Source organism: Melopsittacus undulatus, chromosome 2, assembly GCF_012275295.1.
Source record: "Melopsittacus undulatus isolate bMelUnd1 chromosome 2, bMelUnd1.mat.Z, whole genome shotgun sequence".
NCBI lineage: Eukaryota > Metazoa > Chordata > Aves > Psittaciformes > Psittaculidae > Melopsittacus > Melopsittacus undulatus.
Genome location: NC_047528.1, coordinates 117,009,026 through 117,027,501, shown reverse-complemented (window position 1 = coordinate 117,027,501; position 18,476 = coordinate 117,009,026). Strand labels below are relative to the sequence as shown.

Sequence of the window (18,476 nt, the reverse complement as noted above, 5' to 3'; positions counted from 1 at the left end):
AACACAGGAGATGTAAAGAGATGGACATGGCTAATGGATGGATACAGCTGTAACTGAATTTAGCTGGTATGGATCCTTCAGTCCTAATGCAACTGCTTTGCCACATTGAACCTGCAGTTAAATGGACAAAGACCATTGGCTCAAACACCTGAACGTGGATGTAAGGACCCTGCTATAACATTCAATATATGCCAAAGTAAAGGTTCCAGTCGTGTCTGAAATAAGCCAAAGAACTCCAGCACACCCTGCTCTGCCACAGGTTTATTTACAAAATAATATTTACAGTCTATAAGTGTCTTGAGCTCTGATAAATAATAACATTTCCTCCACAGAGAAGGAATAAGACAGACCACCTACACATCTTTCTGTTACAGATACCCTACCCAGCCAAACAAGTCCATTCCCTTTTAAAAAGGGGAAGAGAAGAATGGGTACCTGGAGGATTTTATGTCTGTGGCACAAGTATTAAGCAGGTCAAGGAGATAGATTGAAATCTCCCTCCTGAAGTGTGCATGTGCAAAACAGCAACATGCTGAGGTTATGTGATCACACAAGTGTTAGAGCTGCTACTCCCAGCTTCTTAAAAGAAAGAAGTACACCAGGAGTTGGTGTTTAAGGCAAGAACAGTTGAATTAAAAAGATACAACCCTTACCAGCAGCCTTATGAAAGACTGGTTTCTCCCTGGTGTAAAATAAGGAAGAGAGAAGACTGCTGAAGTGAGAAGGGATGTATGCCAGGGAGTGAATAGGCCCAGTCTCTAAATGTCTGGGTCCTCGTGCATGTTTCCTGAATGTCCCAGTCCATCTGAACCCTCATTTCCAATCTTAAAACATTATCCACCCTTCCCTCACAACCTGCTTTGTATGTATCATTGTTTCCATGTGATACACCAAGAGCATGAAACTCCAGTATGTGGACTACGGGGATTTCTTAGTGCTGCACAGAATGGACCACATAAGACAGGGCTGAGGACAGTTTCTAAGACCAGTGCTCTGAAACATACTGATGGCTGCTGTAGAGCTGAAGCGAGTGGAACAGAAATGAGAGAAGGTGGTGTTGCCTCATGAGCTTTTTCAGTTCTGGTTGTTTTGCTTTGCTTGTCCCAGTCACTCATTTGGAAGCAATTACCATAGGAATGATTCCAAGTGATATCTGGTAAGAATGGGCATTTAGCAAGCTTAAGAGAGCAATGACTGATCACTCCTTAAAGCCTTGGATGCTACACAGGATCCTCTTCTGGTGGCCTGGAAGTGACACTCCCATCTGTTTCAAGTCCCTGAAGGAAATGGGAAAAGAGAAGAAAAATGTATTGCTGTTCTTGTTTCTTTGGGACTGGCATGGGGGTAAGGGCAGAAACAATTACCAAGCATTAGCTCATAAAGCTTCCTTTCTCTCAGCACCTTCTACTACACTTACCTTTTCTCTAGAGGGAAGAAACTTCAAGATGTTCCTGCCTTTCAGTGGTCTGCCCAACCAGTCAACTGTTTTCTCCCACCTTGTGAGTAGGCATTTGTTCCCACTAAACCAGGACTGTGTCTATGTCAGTTTGTGATATAGGCCATGTCTCAACCCTTCAGCAGGTCTGTGCCTGCACATTTGTTTTATGTAACTCCCCTGGGCAGACCTGGCTCTGCATCCCCAACCCTACAACAGAACACAGCTGTGCTGGTAAAGCATCTGGTGTGAGTCCTTCTAAGGAGCCCAGAAGGACTTTGCTCTATGCTAGAACAGTGTCTGGGTGATGGGGTTGGGCTATCACTAGCCCACCTGGACTGCAAGGCAAAACAATGATCTTATAAAGTCTTAGAAAGGTGGGGATGTGGTCAAGTTGGGGAACTGTCTGCCATCTATTGTTTTCCCTTGCTGCCTGAGTCTGATGTGAGTTCAGATGAGCTCAGACCCCTAGAAAGTCTTCTGCATGGACAATTTGGGAATTACTCTTACAGTTTGGGCTGATCCCAATTCTCTGGACCAATTTTTTTCCTTTTGTGGCAAAAGGCCAGTCCACTTCCATTTACCTATATAGAGAAGGAGGGAAAGAAGCCTTCCAACTAAATATGAGTGCCTGTTCAGCTAGCACAGGGACAGACACAGCTATTTGTATCATAGCCTCAGATGCCCTGTGGAACTTAGCCTGGCCTTACTCAGCAGTGAGCTCCAGAATGGACTCCATGGTGTCCAAGCCAGCAGTGCGGAAGTTGGAGATGTAGCGCTTCATACGAATGGATTCCAGCCACTCAGGGATGGATCGATAGGGAATCCCATCAGACCCACTGCAGCTGGGGAGCCGGAGTGTTACCCTAAAGACAGAAACAATCTTCATTAGTCCAGCAACATCCTCAAATAGCCAGTACTAGCTAGGAGAGAGTAGCTAGAGGGCAAGTGCCCTCTGTGAGGGCTAGGCAAACCTATCTGCTTTCTGCAACAGTGAGATCAGATGGCCCAGGCTTCTATCACCGTGACACAGGTGACTACTATCTTATGCACACAGAGCATTCAAGGTGTCTCTTGCCAACCTGCATTGCAAGCACTACCTCTCCTCCTAATGGATATAGTTAACCTCTCCTTCTCCAGTGGTAGCCTGCTTACCTGGGATCAAAGTCTGCAACAGGCCGGAGGAGCTGAGGACTTGAGATGAAATGTTGCAGCTGTGCCCGGATTTCCTGAAAATGAGGTCTCCTCATCCTGTTGTGTGACCAGCAGCTCTTCATGAGCTCGTAGAGGATAGATGGGCAGTCCACAGGTGGGGGGAGCCGATACCCATCCTCTAAGCTTTTCATCACCTGCACAGAAGACAGAGAAGATCTGTCCCAGAGCAGAGAGTGTGAAAGAAGAGCCAGAGGCCTCTTTGAGGCTGGGAGCAGGCAGTTTTGCATAGAGTACAGTCAGGTAGGAGTTGAACCAGATTACATGTGTATGAAGACGGTTTGGGCAGCACAGCAAAGGATCAGGACATCTAAGGGATGTCAGAAGTTGAATACTTTCAATCCTTTACTAGCTTAGCTCCCATTTGCCATCCACAGCATGTGTTCACAAGAAGTGAGCACCAAATGATCACAGCACAGGCCCAGTGAGAAAAGAGGAACCAGATTTTGAGGAGTAATTTTAACAGCATGTGCTGAACCTAGAATGAGACAAGACATAATATTCCAGAGCCAGAGGAAGGAGAGAAATGAACCAGCAGAGAACATCTCCAGCCCAAAAGGCCCATGGCTCATTTAACTTTATTTTGGCTCATTGCTGTTGACACCTGAACATGGTTCAGAGGTGCAGACACCATCCTTGACTTGGCTGCACTGATTTTTAGCAGGGAGGGAGACATAGTAGTTCTGTGCTCAAAAGAATATCAAGACTGCAGGCTGAGGGAGATCTACAGAAGTTGGGCCTATATGCCTTGTTTATTCCTTTTAATCAGTGCTTGTGCTCAGTGTGTGTTACCTCTTGATTGCTCATGTTCCCATACGGCTTGTCACCAAATGACAGCACCTCCCACATCACAATTCCAAAGCTCCAGACGTCACTAGCTGAGGTGAAAATCCGATGAGCAATAGCCTCTGGAGCTGTCCATCGGATGGGAATCTTACCACCCTGTGAAAAAGCAGAGACATAGTGTATCCAGCATGTATGCTTGAGGTGTATTTCTCCAGTGTTTTCATACAAAGTGGTTCAAAGCCTGTGCCCACCTCATTTGCAGCGACATGTATCCATCCCTTGGGAAATTTCCAAACAGGAAAGAAACATTCTTGGAAAGTTTATAAGTTTAAGCTCCGTTTGAATGCTACACAAAATCACTGCTATGAGAGTGAGAGCCTGACACCGGCCACAGCTCTACCTTGAATGACACCAGCCATTAGAAACACTGGAACTGTTACTGAAAGAAACCTGTAGATGTCACTGCTCCAAACCCCTGAAACTACAGCTCATTCACAAGACTGAGAGCCTGGGTTTGCATTACCTTGGTTTCATAGGTTCCCTCTGCATCGTTCTCTAATATTCTGGAGAGACCAAAGTCAGACACCTTGCACTGAAGACTGCGTGTCACCAGGATGTTGCGAGCAGCCAGATCCCGATGCACATAGTTGTGTTCAGAAAGGTAGGTCATCCCTGAGGCTATTCCCTGCAGCATGCTCACAAGCTGCACAGGGCTGAATTTCTCCTCATTCTCCTGCATGGGAGGAAAAGAAAGTCACTGGTCAAGGGACATAATCTGCTTGATTTCTAGTTGCTAGCCTTATCAACTTGCAGAAGTGGGTATTGCGGAACAAGCAAACAGACTGTAGCCCAAAGGACCCAACAAGTTCTCACTAAAGGACTCTCCAGAGTCATCATTGGGCACCTGCACTTCAACCACCAGACCAGTACTCTGGACACCTGAATGGCATCAAGCTAAGACTGGTAATGCTAGTGAGCAGAAAGTAAGTGGATGTTTGGATCTTAATTCTAGTCTTGTTTTAAGGTGCAGGTCAAGTGCAAGTTCCAGCAGTACACACAAGCCTATTACAGATTGGAGTTCTCACCCGGAGGAAGGTATCCAGTGCTCCATTCTCCATATACTCAGTGATGATCATCATTGGCCTCCCTTGAGGAAGACAAGAAGGTATGAGCTTTTTTACAATTCTTCTACTACCTTTCAATGCTTTCCACGTTGCCCCAGCACAGACAACCACATCCAACCCCAACCAGCATCTCTGCTCAACTGGCACAGCTGGCTGACCCCTCCTTAGATGTCTCCTAAAGATCTTGAATTCCTCTTTGTGTCACACATAGAACCTTACAGCAACACAAACCCCAACTTCCCATCAACTCACCAACCCCAGAAGACCTCTCCTGACACTGCCTCATGACTCTGTTGGAAATCAATACCTCTCCTCCCTCCCTCATTCTCTACCAGAGACAATTCCTGTCCTATCCCAGCACAGCCTCTCTGACAGCACCCTAATAGAGGCCCAAGAAATGTGCCACTTTGTGCTCTCATAGCAGAACTCTCCCACACACACTCTTACTTTTGGTGACAACTCCTTCCAGATGCACAATGTTTGGGTGATTGAACTGCCCCATGATTGTTGCTTCACGCAGGAAGTTCCACCACTGTGAGTCTGAATATGTCGACTTCAGGGTCTTGATGGCAACCACGATACGTTCTTTCCCTGGGAGCCGCAGGGATCCACGATAGACCTCCCCAAACTCCCCTGAGGACAACCAGAGGCAAAAGGTTACAGATGGAACTTGGGAATAGGCAGCAAAATAACAGTGTGGAAGAACTGAAAGATGGTGAGGGTGACAAGTAACTCACCTTCTCCAATGACATTCTCCATAGTGACACAAGAGATGTCCAGCTCCTTAGTGAATTCCAGCACCCCTCTGCTAGGGTCATCATATGGTTGCAGGTCTACATAGGGCTTCAACCAGACCTTCTCTATGGTAAAGGAAAACAAAAGAGCAAATTAACCTGTCAACTCTTTGGACAAGCTTTGTAGGGCAAAGCTACAGAAGCAGAGGTGAACCTGTGGGATTCTGACAATGGCAGTAAGTAAATCTACAAATCTACATACACTGAAGGCTACAGCTGTTATGGGAAGAGGAAAATTACATCAGAAAATCCGTGCCTGTGTCTGCTTTGAAACTACTGTTTCTTTTCATGCCTTCCAACCTATTCCAGGCTTCTCCACAGTTCTGCCACCCCTAGAAGCTCACCTCTGTCAAAGCCTGATGTATTGTAATCTGGCCGTGCTTGTCTCCGACGAGTCTGCCTGGAACATAAGAAGCAGCCATGAAAGTAAAATGATCAGTAAATAGCGAAGAGAAAAGCAAGACTTACAGGCTGTCTTCCCTAAGATTGGTCAAGGACAGAGTTCAGGGCAATGCAGACCAAAGTGGAACCAGACACTGCACCTCCAGCTCACATAGCTCAGCTGCTCCTACATCTATACCTTTTTCAATACCCAAAATCAACACTTACTTTCGACGAAAGATGAGAAGTCCCAGAAGCAGCCCAATAAACAGTAGAACTCCAAAGACAATAGAGACTATGACTCCACCAGACAGAGCTCCTGTGTCTGCAGAAACAAAAAGAAAAGACATATCATGTAAAAGGACAGGAACTATTTGCCTGGAAAGTAGCAACCAGCTGCTTCCAGCCAATGGTATTAGGCAAGCTACGGCCATTTGTCTTCCAGGCAGCAGAGCCACCACATTTGAGTCCTGTCATACTGCTCTTGATATGCATGGAGTACCTCCTGGTAGGTATCTGGTTGACTCTTATATACAGCCTTCTTTTAGTTGAGTAATTTACCCCTATGCCTGATTTTCTCATAGATTTCATGACACTTTCAGAAACAACAGCTATTCCTTCCTTCCCACTCCTCTCCTACTGCTCTTTCTGATCAGACCCTTCTTCCTGCCCAGTAACTGATCTAGACTATGGCACAGCAAAGATGTGATTTTCCCCAGCATCTATCCTGACTCTTTTCTTGTTTATGAAACTAATTTCATTCTTTGTTTCCATTAATATCTGATGTTGATCCTTTGCTTACATAACTTGACAGAAGCTACTGCCTGCTGAGGACTTTTAAAACAAGTAAGTACCAACTTACGAACTTGCAGTCTAACATCATATTCATGCTTTCTCAAAACTAACCCTCAGGTGGTTTCATTTTGTGAGTGGACAGCATTAGATAGCATTCACATAATCACAGGTTATCTTCTTTCATTTAGACTCTCAAGCTAAAGGCAGCCATTTCCATATAGTATACTTAATACAGCAGAAGAAATGCTAAATGACCTCTGGTGGTGAAGTATGTATTTTTAAACCTTATTTCCCATAAATTCAAACAATTAAAAACTATTTTAACAACTTAAAATATAATCAGGGAAAGTGTTTAGATCCATATGCAATGAGAATCTACATTTTGTAACTTTTTCCTAAAGACAAAGCAAATTCCTACAGAAAAGGTTTCAGTAAGTGAGCAGATTTTAAAGCAAGGAACAGCTTGTGTGACACAGACAACTGTGTCTGGAAGTGTTTCCTAACACCCAGCCCCAGTGGTCAGCATCCATAAAGCCTACTTAACAGTTGGGTTTCTTTCTCAATTTGATGCTGACTCATCTGACTAAAGCTATTAAAAATCACCAGCTTAGTTAAGCAGAACCCTACAGGCAGAGGCAGTGTTCTTTTCTGTTCAACTAAAAAAGAGTTGGAAGGTGAAATAATGTAATTTATTAATAAAATGGGCAAGTTTTTAGGTACACAGCACTTCTGCAGGAAACTAAGGAACTTAGATTAAACAAAAAGAAAAGTTTCTCCCTGCAAATTGTGTTCCACTAAATCCCTGTACCATTCAGGCTAAACAATTCTTCTAGTATTATCAAAAAAGATCTGCCATGAAATGAAGAGTTACATTCAGGGTCAGGACTACATAGAGTGGAAATGATAAAGAAGGAATAAAAACAGTGGTGAGGTCCTTTGAGTTCCCCTTTTCACTACTTTCACACAAAAGGAGGTATATGGTAATCGTTTTGCTAACGTGCAAACTTAGAAACATTAGCCAGAATCAGAATGTCTTTCAGGGACAGATGAAGAACTGGTTAAGTAATTTTCCAGTACAACACATAAACCTGAGACTGATCAGTTCTTAACAGCGAAGTACAACTGGATTCTGTGTGACAGCAAGAAAACAGGATAGAAGTCTCCTTCTTCTACATTCTTACAAACCAACAGGCTTAGCCCTGGTGACAAGGAGCTCAGGAGCATGCTGTCTGTGTCTTACAGCTACCAGAACACAAACAGACATCCATGTACCATATGAATATACAATCTGATGGAGAACTGAGTTTCTCCCATATGAAACACCAGTGGCTGTCCTTTACCTGGTGGAAGGGTGCGGAATTCCTGCTCTGGGGAGTAGGGCCCAGGCCCAAGGGGTGTGATGGATCTCACGCGCAGCAGGTAAGCTGTGTCTGGCTGCAGGTCTCTCAGAGTGACATTTGGCTCTAGAAGGTGCTTCACTGTGTAACGTGCCTCTTCTCCCTGCAGAAATCAACCAGGGTAAAGTAACAAGTACCTGTTGGACAAAGAGGACACTTCCACCTTGGGGTGGAAGGAGGAAGAACCAATAAGGCAGCCCTCACCTTCTCAAAGAACATGACCTCATACTCCACTGAGGTCCGGCTGCGCTGCCGTGGAGCAAGCCAGGACACAGAAAGACTACTGTCATCCCTCTGTGTCAGGATGAACTGGGATACTGTCACTGGAGCTGCAGGGGACAGAACAGAGAACATCAGGAAGAAATACAAAGGTAATGCAAACTAGGCTCTCTCTCCACCATAAGCTCTCTCTTTCCTTCTCTGATCATACCATGCAGCTGGAACTGACTCTCCTTGGCACTCCCACTCCCTCATCCTTCTTTTCTGTGGTGAAAGGGAAATGAGGTCTTTGGTTGTAATGAGTTGTTTTCCATTAATAGTACACTTCTATCCCAACACTGGAAGCACAGCTTTGGCCCTCAAAACAAAATCAGCGTTCCAAGAAATTACATTTAATGCAGCCCTGCACAGAAAGTGTTCAATTTAAAATAAAGATGTTAGGATATTATGTTCTTACAGCAGCAGCAACACGCTTATCCTGTGTGATTTATGAATGCAGCTCAGTTTCATGAGGGTACAGTGAAATTCAATGCTCAAAATCTTTCAGCTGACTGCAAATGCATGCTGGTCGTGAATGAGAAGATAATCCTCAACAGTCAACTGAAGATCCAGCTGGGTTCTCTCCTTGTCCTTCATCATCACCAGGTAATAACGAGGTGAGCCAAAAGTACCTCTACTTTTGTTGTGCTGCCCCCACATAGTGTCAGGAAGAAAAGTCCTATTTTGTCACCAAATCAGAACCTGGGGGAAGTACCAAGGGCTTTTTTGAGCACTGGGATGTCCCTTTTCTAAAATCACCTTTCACAGCACTCTGGAAATTATTCACAGGACAGCCAAAGTTGCCAGCTTGAAGCTAGACTACATAAATGTGTCATAACCTGCATGGTTTTAGCATCCTCACTTCTCCATGCTTCAAAGCTCTTATCTTTTCAGGGTTACTGCTGTGTTTGGTTAGACTTTTTGCAGTATCTGGGTCATGGAAGTATTTCATGCCACAGTCCCTGTTCTTCCTGTCACACAGGTTACAATACTTAGGCTGGACTATGCTAGTGTATGACAAGGAGGGCTTCATCCTTCTCACCTCTCTGAAGTTCTTGGTGGATTCATAGCCCTTGGTGGGCAATGATTACCGCTGTTTTGACTTGCAAGGGATATGACTGATGGACTTTACATGCCAGAGGCAGAGGTACCTTAGAGTCCTTATGATACCATACCGACACATGTGGCAGACAGAAGGAGAAGGTGGAGAAACATTAAACATTCACAGAGATTCCTCTTCCTTTTCCTATTGTCAGGAAGAACTCTCTGCTTCTGCTAACCTGCATGTCCAACTGCGACCCAGACAGCTGGAGCAGTTCTCTGTGGAGCAGGTCCCATTCCTGAGACACCATTATGGGCTTCCACAGCAAATGTGTAGTTGGTGTAAGCTTCCAGGCCGTCCACATCCACAGCAGGTTTAGTGAGACCAGAAGCACTGGGGGAGAACACCACCCCAGCCTCACATGGCTCACATGAGAGGAAATGGCACCGCTGACAGAAGACTGTGTAAGTCAGGTCCTTTCGCCCACCATGGTCACTGGGTGGCTGCCACCACAGACTCAGTTGTGTGCCAATAAGGGAGAAGCTGACATTGCGGGGAGCTGAGGGGGGGCCTACAAGAAGCAAGAAAGACAGTATTAGATCCAGTTGTTAATACTGAAACTACTGTGGCAGTTTCCCATCTGCTGATGCATTTGGAATGGAGCCCTCTGTCCCCCCAGTCTCTCCCTCTCTGACGTCTCACCTCCATTTCCCAATGGTTTGTTTTCTCCCATCTCCTTGTTCATAGAATCACAGAATGATTTGGGTTGGAAGGGACCTTTAAAGGTCATTTAGTCCAACTCCCCTGCCATGGGCAGGGACATCTTCCACTAGATCAGCTTGCTGAAAGCCCCATCCAACATTTACAAACACAGGGTATCCACAGCAACCTGCTCCAGTGTCTCATCACCTGCACTGTAAAAAGTATCTTCTATATGTCCCATCTAAATCTTTTTCCCTTTAAAACCATCGCCTCTTGTCCCATCACTACAAACCCTGGTAAAAAGTCTTTCTTTGCCTTCCTTATAAACCCCCTTTAAGTACTGAAAGGCTGCAATAAGATCTCCCTGAAGCCTTCTTCTCCAGGCTTGAACAAACCCAGTTCTCTCAGCCTTCTTTCATGAGGAGAGGTGTTCCACTCTCTGACCATTTTTGTGCCCCTCTTATGGACTCACTTTACCAGGTCCATATCTCTTTTGTACTATGGACACCAGAGCTGGATGTAGTATTCCAGGTGGGATGTCATGAGAGCAGAGGGTGAGAATCATCTCCCTTGACCTGCTGGCCATGCATTTCTTTATACAGCCCAGGTTACAACTGGCTTTCTGGATGCAAGTGCACATGGCCAGCTCATGTCCAATTTTTCCCACCAGTATCCCTATGCTCTTATCTGTGTGGCTGCTTTCAATAATTTCATCCCCCAGTCTGCATAGATACAGAGATATAGAGACATAGAGATATATAGATATACAGATACACAGATATACAGATATAGCCATAGATACATTATAGATAATGTTCTTTCTATCTGTGACTCACGGGTGCAGGCAACGTTCTGGCCCTCTGAAGGTGCTCGGTAGAAGCCTGCATTGCAGGAACAAGATGTAGCCCCTGCCTCATCGGACAAGCTATTGGGGGGGCACTTCAGGCAGTGTTTAGCCTCCAGGGAGTGACGGTAGAATCCTCGCTGGCAGGCTGTGAAGAGAAACAAGTAATGGTAAGTTCAACAATAAACCAAGATCAACAGGAAACCACCTGCAGGGTTTGTTCAGTGTCTTGCACACTTTTATCTGCTTGGTTTTTTGTCTGTTTTCTTAGCTCACAGAAATAGGTGCATTGGAATGGACACCTGGAGGTCACCTTAGCCCGATCAGAGCAGAGGGGAGATGCAAACTCAGGGTAGGAGCAGTGTTATAATAGGACTTGGAGACTGAAGAAGGGAGATGTCATTCATCACAGATGCTGTATGAAAATAGAAGCTGGTTGATCACTGAGACTTCTTTCAATATGAACCCAGACTGGTCCCAACATTGCCCTTCAAGCCTTCCACACCATAAATAAGATGCTCCAAGTCCTTGTACTCCTCAACGTCCTCTGTTTGCTGGCATCACACAGGTACCCAGGAAAGAGGGAGCACAAGGAGGGACCCGCACAGGTGACATGTATGCACAGGAGGTAACCGTCTGGAGCAGGTCACACCACCTGAGGCTGTGTCTGCATCACTAAACCGAAGCAGGCAGGAGGTGCAGGCAGCACCGTTGGACCCGGCTCCAAGCACGACCGACCCGGCAGCACGGCGGCAGGCTCCGGGAGCAATGCGAGGCACAGGAGCACCGACCACGGCCAACAGCAGGCAGCCATCCACCCTTGGCCACAACCAGCCCAGGTCAGCCTCGAACCGGCGTCCTCGGAGCCGCCCGACCGCAGGAGGGTAAGCGGGGAAGCGGGGCGCACGCAGCCGCAGTTCCAGCAGCGGCCGGCAGGGGGCGGCACAGCACAGGGGAGGCGGCAGCGCCCGCCGGGCCCGGCCTGGTCCCGCCCCGGAGGCGGTGCGGAGCCTCCCCCGGAGCACCCGGTGGGCCCGGGGGTGGGAGCCGCAACCGGCAGCGGGGGCTGTGGGGTGCGGCTGACATCGGTGCCAGCTTCTCTTCCCTGGAGGCCTTGGGCTGCCCTGGGAGCGCAGCCGGCAGCCCCTCGGCCCCCGGTTTAACCGGCCCTTGGGCACCCGCTCTAGACCCGCTGGGGAAAACAGGCCTGGGAAAGGGCCTGCTCGGCACGGCTCAGGCGTCAGAGGGCAGAGAGGGATGGGATCATCCCTTTGCTCCTTGTTTGTGCCCAGGCTCATCGGGACACTGCCAGCAGGCACCAGACTGAGCTGCCATGGAGCCTGCTTCACCTGCCACCTGCAGAGCCCATCAGGGAGCCACAGCTTCATGGTAAATAGGTACATTACATACTTGAGGAAGTTAATGACAGAGCTCAGGGGTTATCAGTAGCAAAGGCTGCAACACTGAAATAGTGAGATGTAATGCAGGCAAGCACAGTTGTTCTGGGATCATGGGGTGGCTGAGCCATTATGTACCCAGCAGAGCTTTATATGGCTGGGAATTCAGGGAGAGGTTGAGTGAACTGGTAAGAACCTCAGCCTTTGACAGCTTTCTGTTGCCTCCTGTCCTCTAACATAGGTCAGGTTCCTTTCCCTACTGAGGCAAAGGTTCAGCTTTCCTGGTGTTCCTACTTAAGGCAAACCTCAGAACCAGAAGACACTGCCAGGAGGTCTCCTCCATCCTATCCCCCTTTACAAGTTTGAAGAAGTCCTTCTGATAACCAAGTAGAATCTGTGACCTCAGACTTCATCCTGACCTGGGCTGCTCCCAGTCCTTTGCACAATGCCTGATCCTTTCTGCCCCAGGACAAAGTAGAAGCTGTGACCTCAGTCTTTATCCTGACCTGAATTGTTCCCAGTCCCTTACACAATGACTGGTCTTTTCCACTGGGGATGGGGACCCACAGGCAACCTCCATTCACCCTCTCCTTTGGTCCTCCAATAAGACACTACTTTGGACATGAACTAACCTCTCCTTACCCTGTTAACTTCTCCCCTCTTCCCTTCCTCTCCTGGGAGACCTCCCTAGTCCTACAAAAGACACTCCTGGCTGCAGCTGTACTTGGGCGGAGTGGGATGAAAGCACAGATGTAGAGTGAACCTGTGCTGTGATAGCAGTCAGGGCTTGTCTGGGCATGACAGCTTCCCTGCCCCTTCCCAGGGGAGTGCTCTCAGAAGGGCGGGGATTGCTCTGTAGCACCCAAGTGGAAAAAACTGGCTGGGCTGTGCAAGGCGAGGGGATTGCTGCAGGAGGGCAGGATCTTGTGCTTCAACCTTCACCAGCTTCCCAAGCGAAACAAGCAGCTGGCAGCAGGGATTCATGGAAGCACCGGAGCCTTGGAGGGGAGCAAAGGCAGAACAAAGCAGAGAAACAGAGAAACATTCGGTTTTCCTTATGCCTGAGCCTTGTGCCCTATAGCTCTGACAACAACAGCAGATGTGCTTTTACCTCCCAGTCTGTAGGAATACATATCCCCCCAAAACCACACATACCCTCTTATTCTGACAAACACACAAAGTTGCTCTTTAGCAGTGAATTTTGTGCCCTTTCTGGCAATGGGATAGCCCTGCACTGCTTGCTCCCAACAACCCTGGCTTGCTCTGTGGCTCCGGTATCCAGTGACTCCTATGCTTGCTAATTGCTCTTCCTCAGAAATGAGCCGGGCACCTATGCATTGTGCAATGTGCTTTAGGTTTCCCATGGCAGAAGAGCCATCCCAGTCTAAGCAGAAGGGGACACAGAGGAGAAACTTGTGTGTGTACCCCCACCCAGCCCCAGCTCTCAGCTTTCTAGTCACAGCCAAATACGCTGTTCCGTGCATCTGACCCCATGTGCCCTGAGAGAGCAAGGCTGCCATTTAAGGGTTGGGAACCAGTTGTTGAGTGAGTCAGTGTCAATCACACAGTTACAGCTCGCAAAAACTAGCTCCAGAGCTGAAGGTTCTGGATGAAGCCCAAGAGGGAGTGGAGAGGTGTGCACAGGTCTTACACCTGACACAAAGAGAAAAATCCCAATTGAAAAAGAGAAGCTAAGGATGGGAGGGGAGGTATAAGATGTATCTAGCAGGCACACAGGGCAGGCAAGACAGAGGGAGACCATACTAACTCTGCTTATATCACTGTATGCTCATAGATGCTCCAGTCTCTACCTCCCTGGAACCTCTCCCGTGGCCTACAGCCAAGGGCTGTCTGCATACTCACCTACACAGCTCCCATCGACTTCCTCAAACCCCACTGCACAAAGGCATCGGCCCATGGGTACCAGCCACTCGCCATCAGTGCTGCAGTGCATCCGGGGAGGAGAGCCCTCTTCTTCAGCTGCATACTCCACACAGACCCCAGGTACTTCTGTCAGCCCTTCCGAGCCTGCTAATGTCTCTGGAAAACGGGCCAGGCCCCGCACAGCTTCTGGGCAAGTCTTGTAATACACCCGGACAGACACCATGGCCACACAAGCCCCGGAGTTCTGGAAAGCCAAATAGAAGCCCCGGCGAGACAGCTTCCCAATGGGGCACACTTCTGTGTTCAGCTGCATGGCACCCGATTCGATGTCTCTGCTGGTGAAACTTCGATCTGCTGCCACAGTGTTGAGCTGAGCGAAAGAGAAAAGGACAACAGCTTCAACATCCAAGCAGGTAACAGCAGCTGAGCTACCCATGCCTCTCAAACTTCTTTTACACTAAAGCCTTTTAGAGGCTGTATGGTCAACTGCTTCTAAAACATTGTATGTTTGCTTTGCACTTGGAAGTGGTGTTAACAGTGGGATCAACAGCCTTCCTTGCATGTATACTTTCCATCATCTCTTCAGCTTCTTTGCAGTCCTTCACTGGTGTTATACAGTACCCTATGTTCTGGGTCTCTGATCTTAGAGGTCTTTAGTAACAGCCCCTTAATGGAGCAAATATCTTTTCTGTGATATTTTAATTTGTGAATTGTATGCAGTAAAATCACAATACTGCTTGGAGCTGTGATCTTAAATTGACCAGTGAATTAGTCACCTGTTTCTAGGCTGTATTTGATGCAGATCAGATTATCTACTGCAAGGTGCTTCTCATGGAGCACACAACATATTTCAGCACTGTAGATACTTGGGTGGAAAAAGCTCCCACACTCTTACATTCCCCCTGCTTCCACAAACAGAGGGTGAGAGTGACAAGAGATGCTTTTGATGCTTGGAAAGGCCTCTGTGACATGTAATATGGAAGACCTGCTGGACTGCAGGTGGGGTGGCCTTTCTTCTCAGAGGGAGAGCCTAAGTGATTCCACTGCACGCCCTCCCTATTGCATGAAACCACCCACTCTGTGTAGTTGGATGGCAGATGAAAGGATCTGCACAGCAGCCACATCTGGCAGTGGGATCATTAGGCAGGTTTAGGAGTTGTGGAGGTATCATACAAATTCACGTGGTAGGCTGCAGGGGAGGTGAAGGAGCACTGGTGAGGGAGGGGAATCAGTTACCAGATTCTCCTGCTCTGCCTGTTATGGCCTTTACTGTTCTTTGTTTTCATCACATGTCATTTAAACAGCAGAGGAAAGGGCAGTCAAATGGCTTCTTTTAGGACACAACTGGGTTATAGAATTTCCTCCACAAGAAAGCTGAGGTTCCCTGTTCTGCAATTCAAATGTTTCCATGGCAAGAGGACACTATGTTGGGGGAAACAGTAGTTAAAACATAGCAGTGCTAAATACCTTCACATGAGGGAGAATTTCATTTTAGCAAGGCATCACCTCCAGTTTTAGCAAATAAGAACCTATATCTTGTAACAATCAAAGTAAATGATCAAGAGCACAGAGACCTGAACTGGATTCCGTTCTTAACTTGGTCTAATCTGCTTTATTACCCAAGGCAAATCAAATTCCTTTGGCCTCTACTATTTCCAAAAATTGCTGTACCCATCCAGCACTGTTACAACCCTTTAGAATCCTTACCTGGGTGGTCTCCAGTTAAATAAGTACTTACATAGAATGAAGGTAGTCTGATCTCACTTGAAAACTCTTGTGCCTCTTGTGGCAGACTGGTCTGAGCATCACAGAGGGCATAGGGGCAAAGTTTAATCTAAGGGCAGTGCTAACTATCCATGCCCCTCCCCAGATGCTGGCTCTGCTGGCCTACCCCAGTCAGCAAGACACACCTAGTTTAAGCTGAAAGACATGAGTCAGTCTTCACCCCCAGCACTACAGACCTTAATGAACAGTGGGCGGCGGAACTGGATCCCGACATCTTGTTCAGACTCCATGTAATAGAGATTGAAGGTCTCTTTGCAGGTTACCACTTCACCTTTGAAGCTCTTGCAGTCCCTCACAGTAAACTTCAGCTCCACATAAATGCGTGAGGCTGCCTCACCCCGATAAATCCAGTTGGTGCGAAGCCAGTGATCAGTGTCACCCTCGGAAAGCACGCTGCAGTCCTGGTACATATAGACTGGGGTACCATTTATCATCTGCTGCACTTCACTCCACTGCATCCAGAGTAGAAGAAAACACGTTGTTAGACAGATGTGAGAAAAGTTTTGCTTCAAGCAGGACAAAATCTTGCCTAAAAGATTGTTTCTCATATAGCATCCAGGGCTCAAAGCCTGCCTAGCTAGAAGGTCCCTTACACTGAGCAGAAGCTGCATCTGATCTAGAACCCCATATCTACCTAAACTCTTTACACAAGGAGCAAAGAGGATACTGTAATTAGGATCTGAGTTATGAGAAATTGAAGGGAACCACTGTTCACAGACCCTTGCACATGCCTTTTAGCCTACCTTAGTTACAGTTTGTTTTTTCATACACTGCCTTATGTTAGACTGAGAAAAAGACCCACTAATCCCAGGTACGGGCCACTTCTCTCTGCCACTATTTACATTCAAAGTGTACAGTAGGACATACTATATCAGGACTATTATCTGCCCCTGAAAATAATGCACAGCACTCTGGGATAAGAGAAAAGATGCCCAGCAACAGAGAGAATATCAGCTGCAGAAGGACTGTTCTAGAGCAAGCACTTTTTAGTTGGGAGTTCAAGCTTCTTTAAGTGTGATATTTTGCAAGCCCTAATTTAACTATTAAAATTCAGTTGATTTTCCTGACTTCATATAGGGTTCTACTTCTTCCTCAGACAAATAGCGGCTGGGAGGAGGACATGGGTTCAAGTGGTTATGTGACCTCACTGATACCATTTGTCTGAATCTCATAGGGTCTGATACATATTTTAATGTATTTTGATGAATTTTATGTGGTTCTGGTTTTGTTTCCTCACCAGGTCAGGTATGAAATGCAAATACTCATTTTTGAGTAAGTCGCACATGAGAACTGAAAACTTGGAAAGCAAGGTTTTGTCCACAGGGAAAATAACTTAGATCCCTTTCCCCCTGCCATGCTAAGACTGCCTTTCTCGTTATGCTTTAAATGTTTAATCAAATCAAATTGAAACAAGTGCCTACATAGGTATTCACACAAGTTTAAGCATCTTGGTTTTAAATCACATCCCAGGTTAAGATGCAATTTAAACAAGGCCTTAGTTTCTATATTACTCGAGGCTTCTCAAGTCACATTCATCCAGCACCAACACCTCCTGAACTCACAGCACAACCTTGCAGCCCCTCACAGACCAGGTCCCTCTGCTAGTGGAATGCAAGAGGTAGACCCACATAGTGCCAAAGGAGGCTCTGCTTTTAAGGCATGCTGTAGAGCATGCCTCCTATGCAGCCCTGCTCTGAAAACTATCGGAGTGCTGTCTCCAAGCTAGCAAGCACTGCTAATAGCACAAGCTTTTATCTGGCTGATTCCAGCCGTTCACCTAAGTGCATAATAGTAGTATTCTCTTAAGAAGTTCTGTGAATGGTATCTATATATCCCTTCTTGTTTTGGTTTTCTCCATGTAATTAATCTCCAGTGTTACCCCATCCTCTTAATCAGATCCATCTGGCATATTTCTGCACTTTTGCATGTTTTTCACTTACTGGAAGTCAGAGGATTTAGGATAGCAAGAGAAAGAAACAGACTGATGACTCCCAATGGCTCAACCAGAAGGGGCAATCACTTAAATCACCTCTTGCACTATTTCATTTAAAATCTTCTGGAAATTATGACTTTACAACACATCCTGAAGTGTACTGAAATAGACGAAAAGAAGCTAAAAAGGAAAGTAAGAGCAAAGTAGCTTTCATAAGAAACTGCCAATGTTAGGACTAGCTTTTAGAAGCATTTTTCCATGGGAGTCTGCCTCCACTAAGCTGATGGGAAAGGCATAATTGCATTTGAAGGCCAAGAGTTAGACAAGTTTCCATTAGCAGTTTATCCTAAGGCAGTAGCACAGACAGGTGTCACCAGAAAGCAATTTTTGCATGTCTCACCGAGAGACATGAGCTATTGTGATGTGTGTCCTGAATAGACCATTTTCAAATCTTAAGTGATACAGAACCAAAGTTTCATTTTCAACAGTGACAACTCTAGCAGAAAAATGTCAGAAGAAATCCAGCTGCTAACTCCTGTATTTCTGAGCTCATCTCAGCCCAGATCCTTCCAGACCGAAGCTCTTCAGGGCAAAGATGCTTAGCACTGACTATTGCAGTTTCATATGCAGCGTGGTGCAAAGAAATAACAAGGGAGTCAGACTTGGGTTTTCCAGGCTCTATTGCTGGTGGGTAAAGGAAGTAAAAT

At 46.6% G+C, this 18,476-nt stretch overlaps 1 protein-coding gene across 1 annotated transcript in view; it reads right to left on the bottom strand.

The window, feature by feature from the left end:
• Positions 1–246: 246 nt before the first annotated feature.
• EPHA1 (EPH receptor A1) overlaps positions 247–18,476 on the bottom strand; it is a 29,528-nt gene continuing 11,298 nt past the window's right edge. The window contains exons 3-18 of the mRNA XM_034060059.1: positions 16,013–16,288; positions 14,031–14,421; positions 10,763–10,918; positions 9,463–9,795; positions 8,129–8,253; positions 7,868–8,027; positions 5,961–6,057; positions 5,696–5,751; positions 5,295–5,417; positions 5,005–5,190; positions 4,519–4,580; positions 3,957–4,166; positions 3,440–3,589; positions 2,591–2,784; positions 2,146–2,301; positions 247–1,277 (exon numbers count right to left, since the gene is read on the bottom strand). Of these exons, the coding sequence (XP_033915950.1) occupies positions 1,199–1,277; positions 2,146–2,301; positions 2,591–2,784; positions 3,440–3,589; positions 3,957–4,166; positions 4,519–4,580; positions 5,005–5,190; positions 5,295–5,417; positions 5,696–5,751; positions 5,961–6,057; positions 7,868–8,027; positions 8,129–8,253; positions 9,463–9,795; positions 10,763–10,918; positions 14,031–14,421; positions 16,013–16,288 (2,754 nt within the window). The 3' untranslated portion in view covers positions 247–1,198. The remainder of the gene's footprint in view (positions 1,278–2,145; positions 2,302–2,590; positions 2,785–3,439; positions 3,590–3,956; positions 4,167–4,518; positions 4,581–5,004; positions 5,191–5,294; positions 5,418–5,695; positions 5,752–5,960; positions 6,058–7,867; positions 8,028–8,128; positions 8,254–9,462; positions 9,796–10,762; positions 10,919–14,030; positions 14,422–16,012; positions 16,289–18,476) is intronic.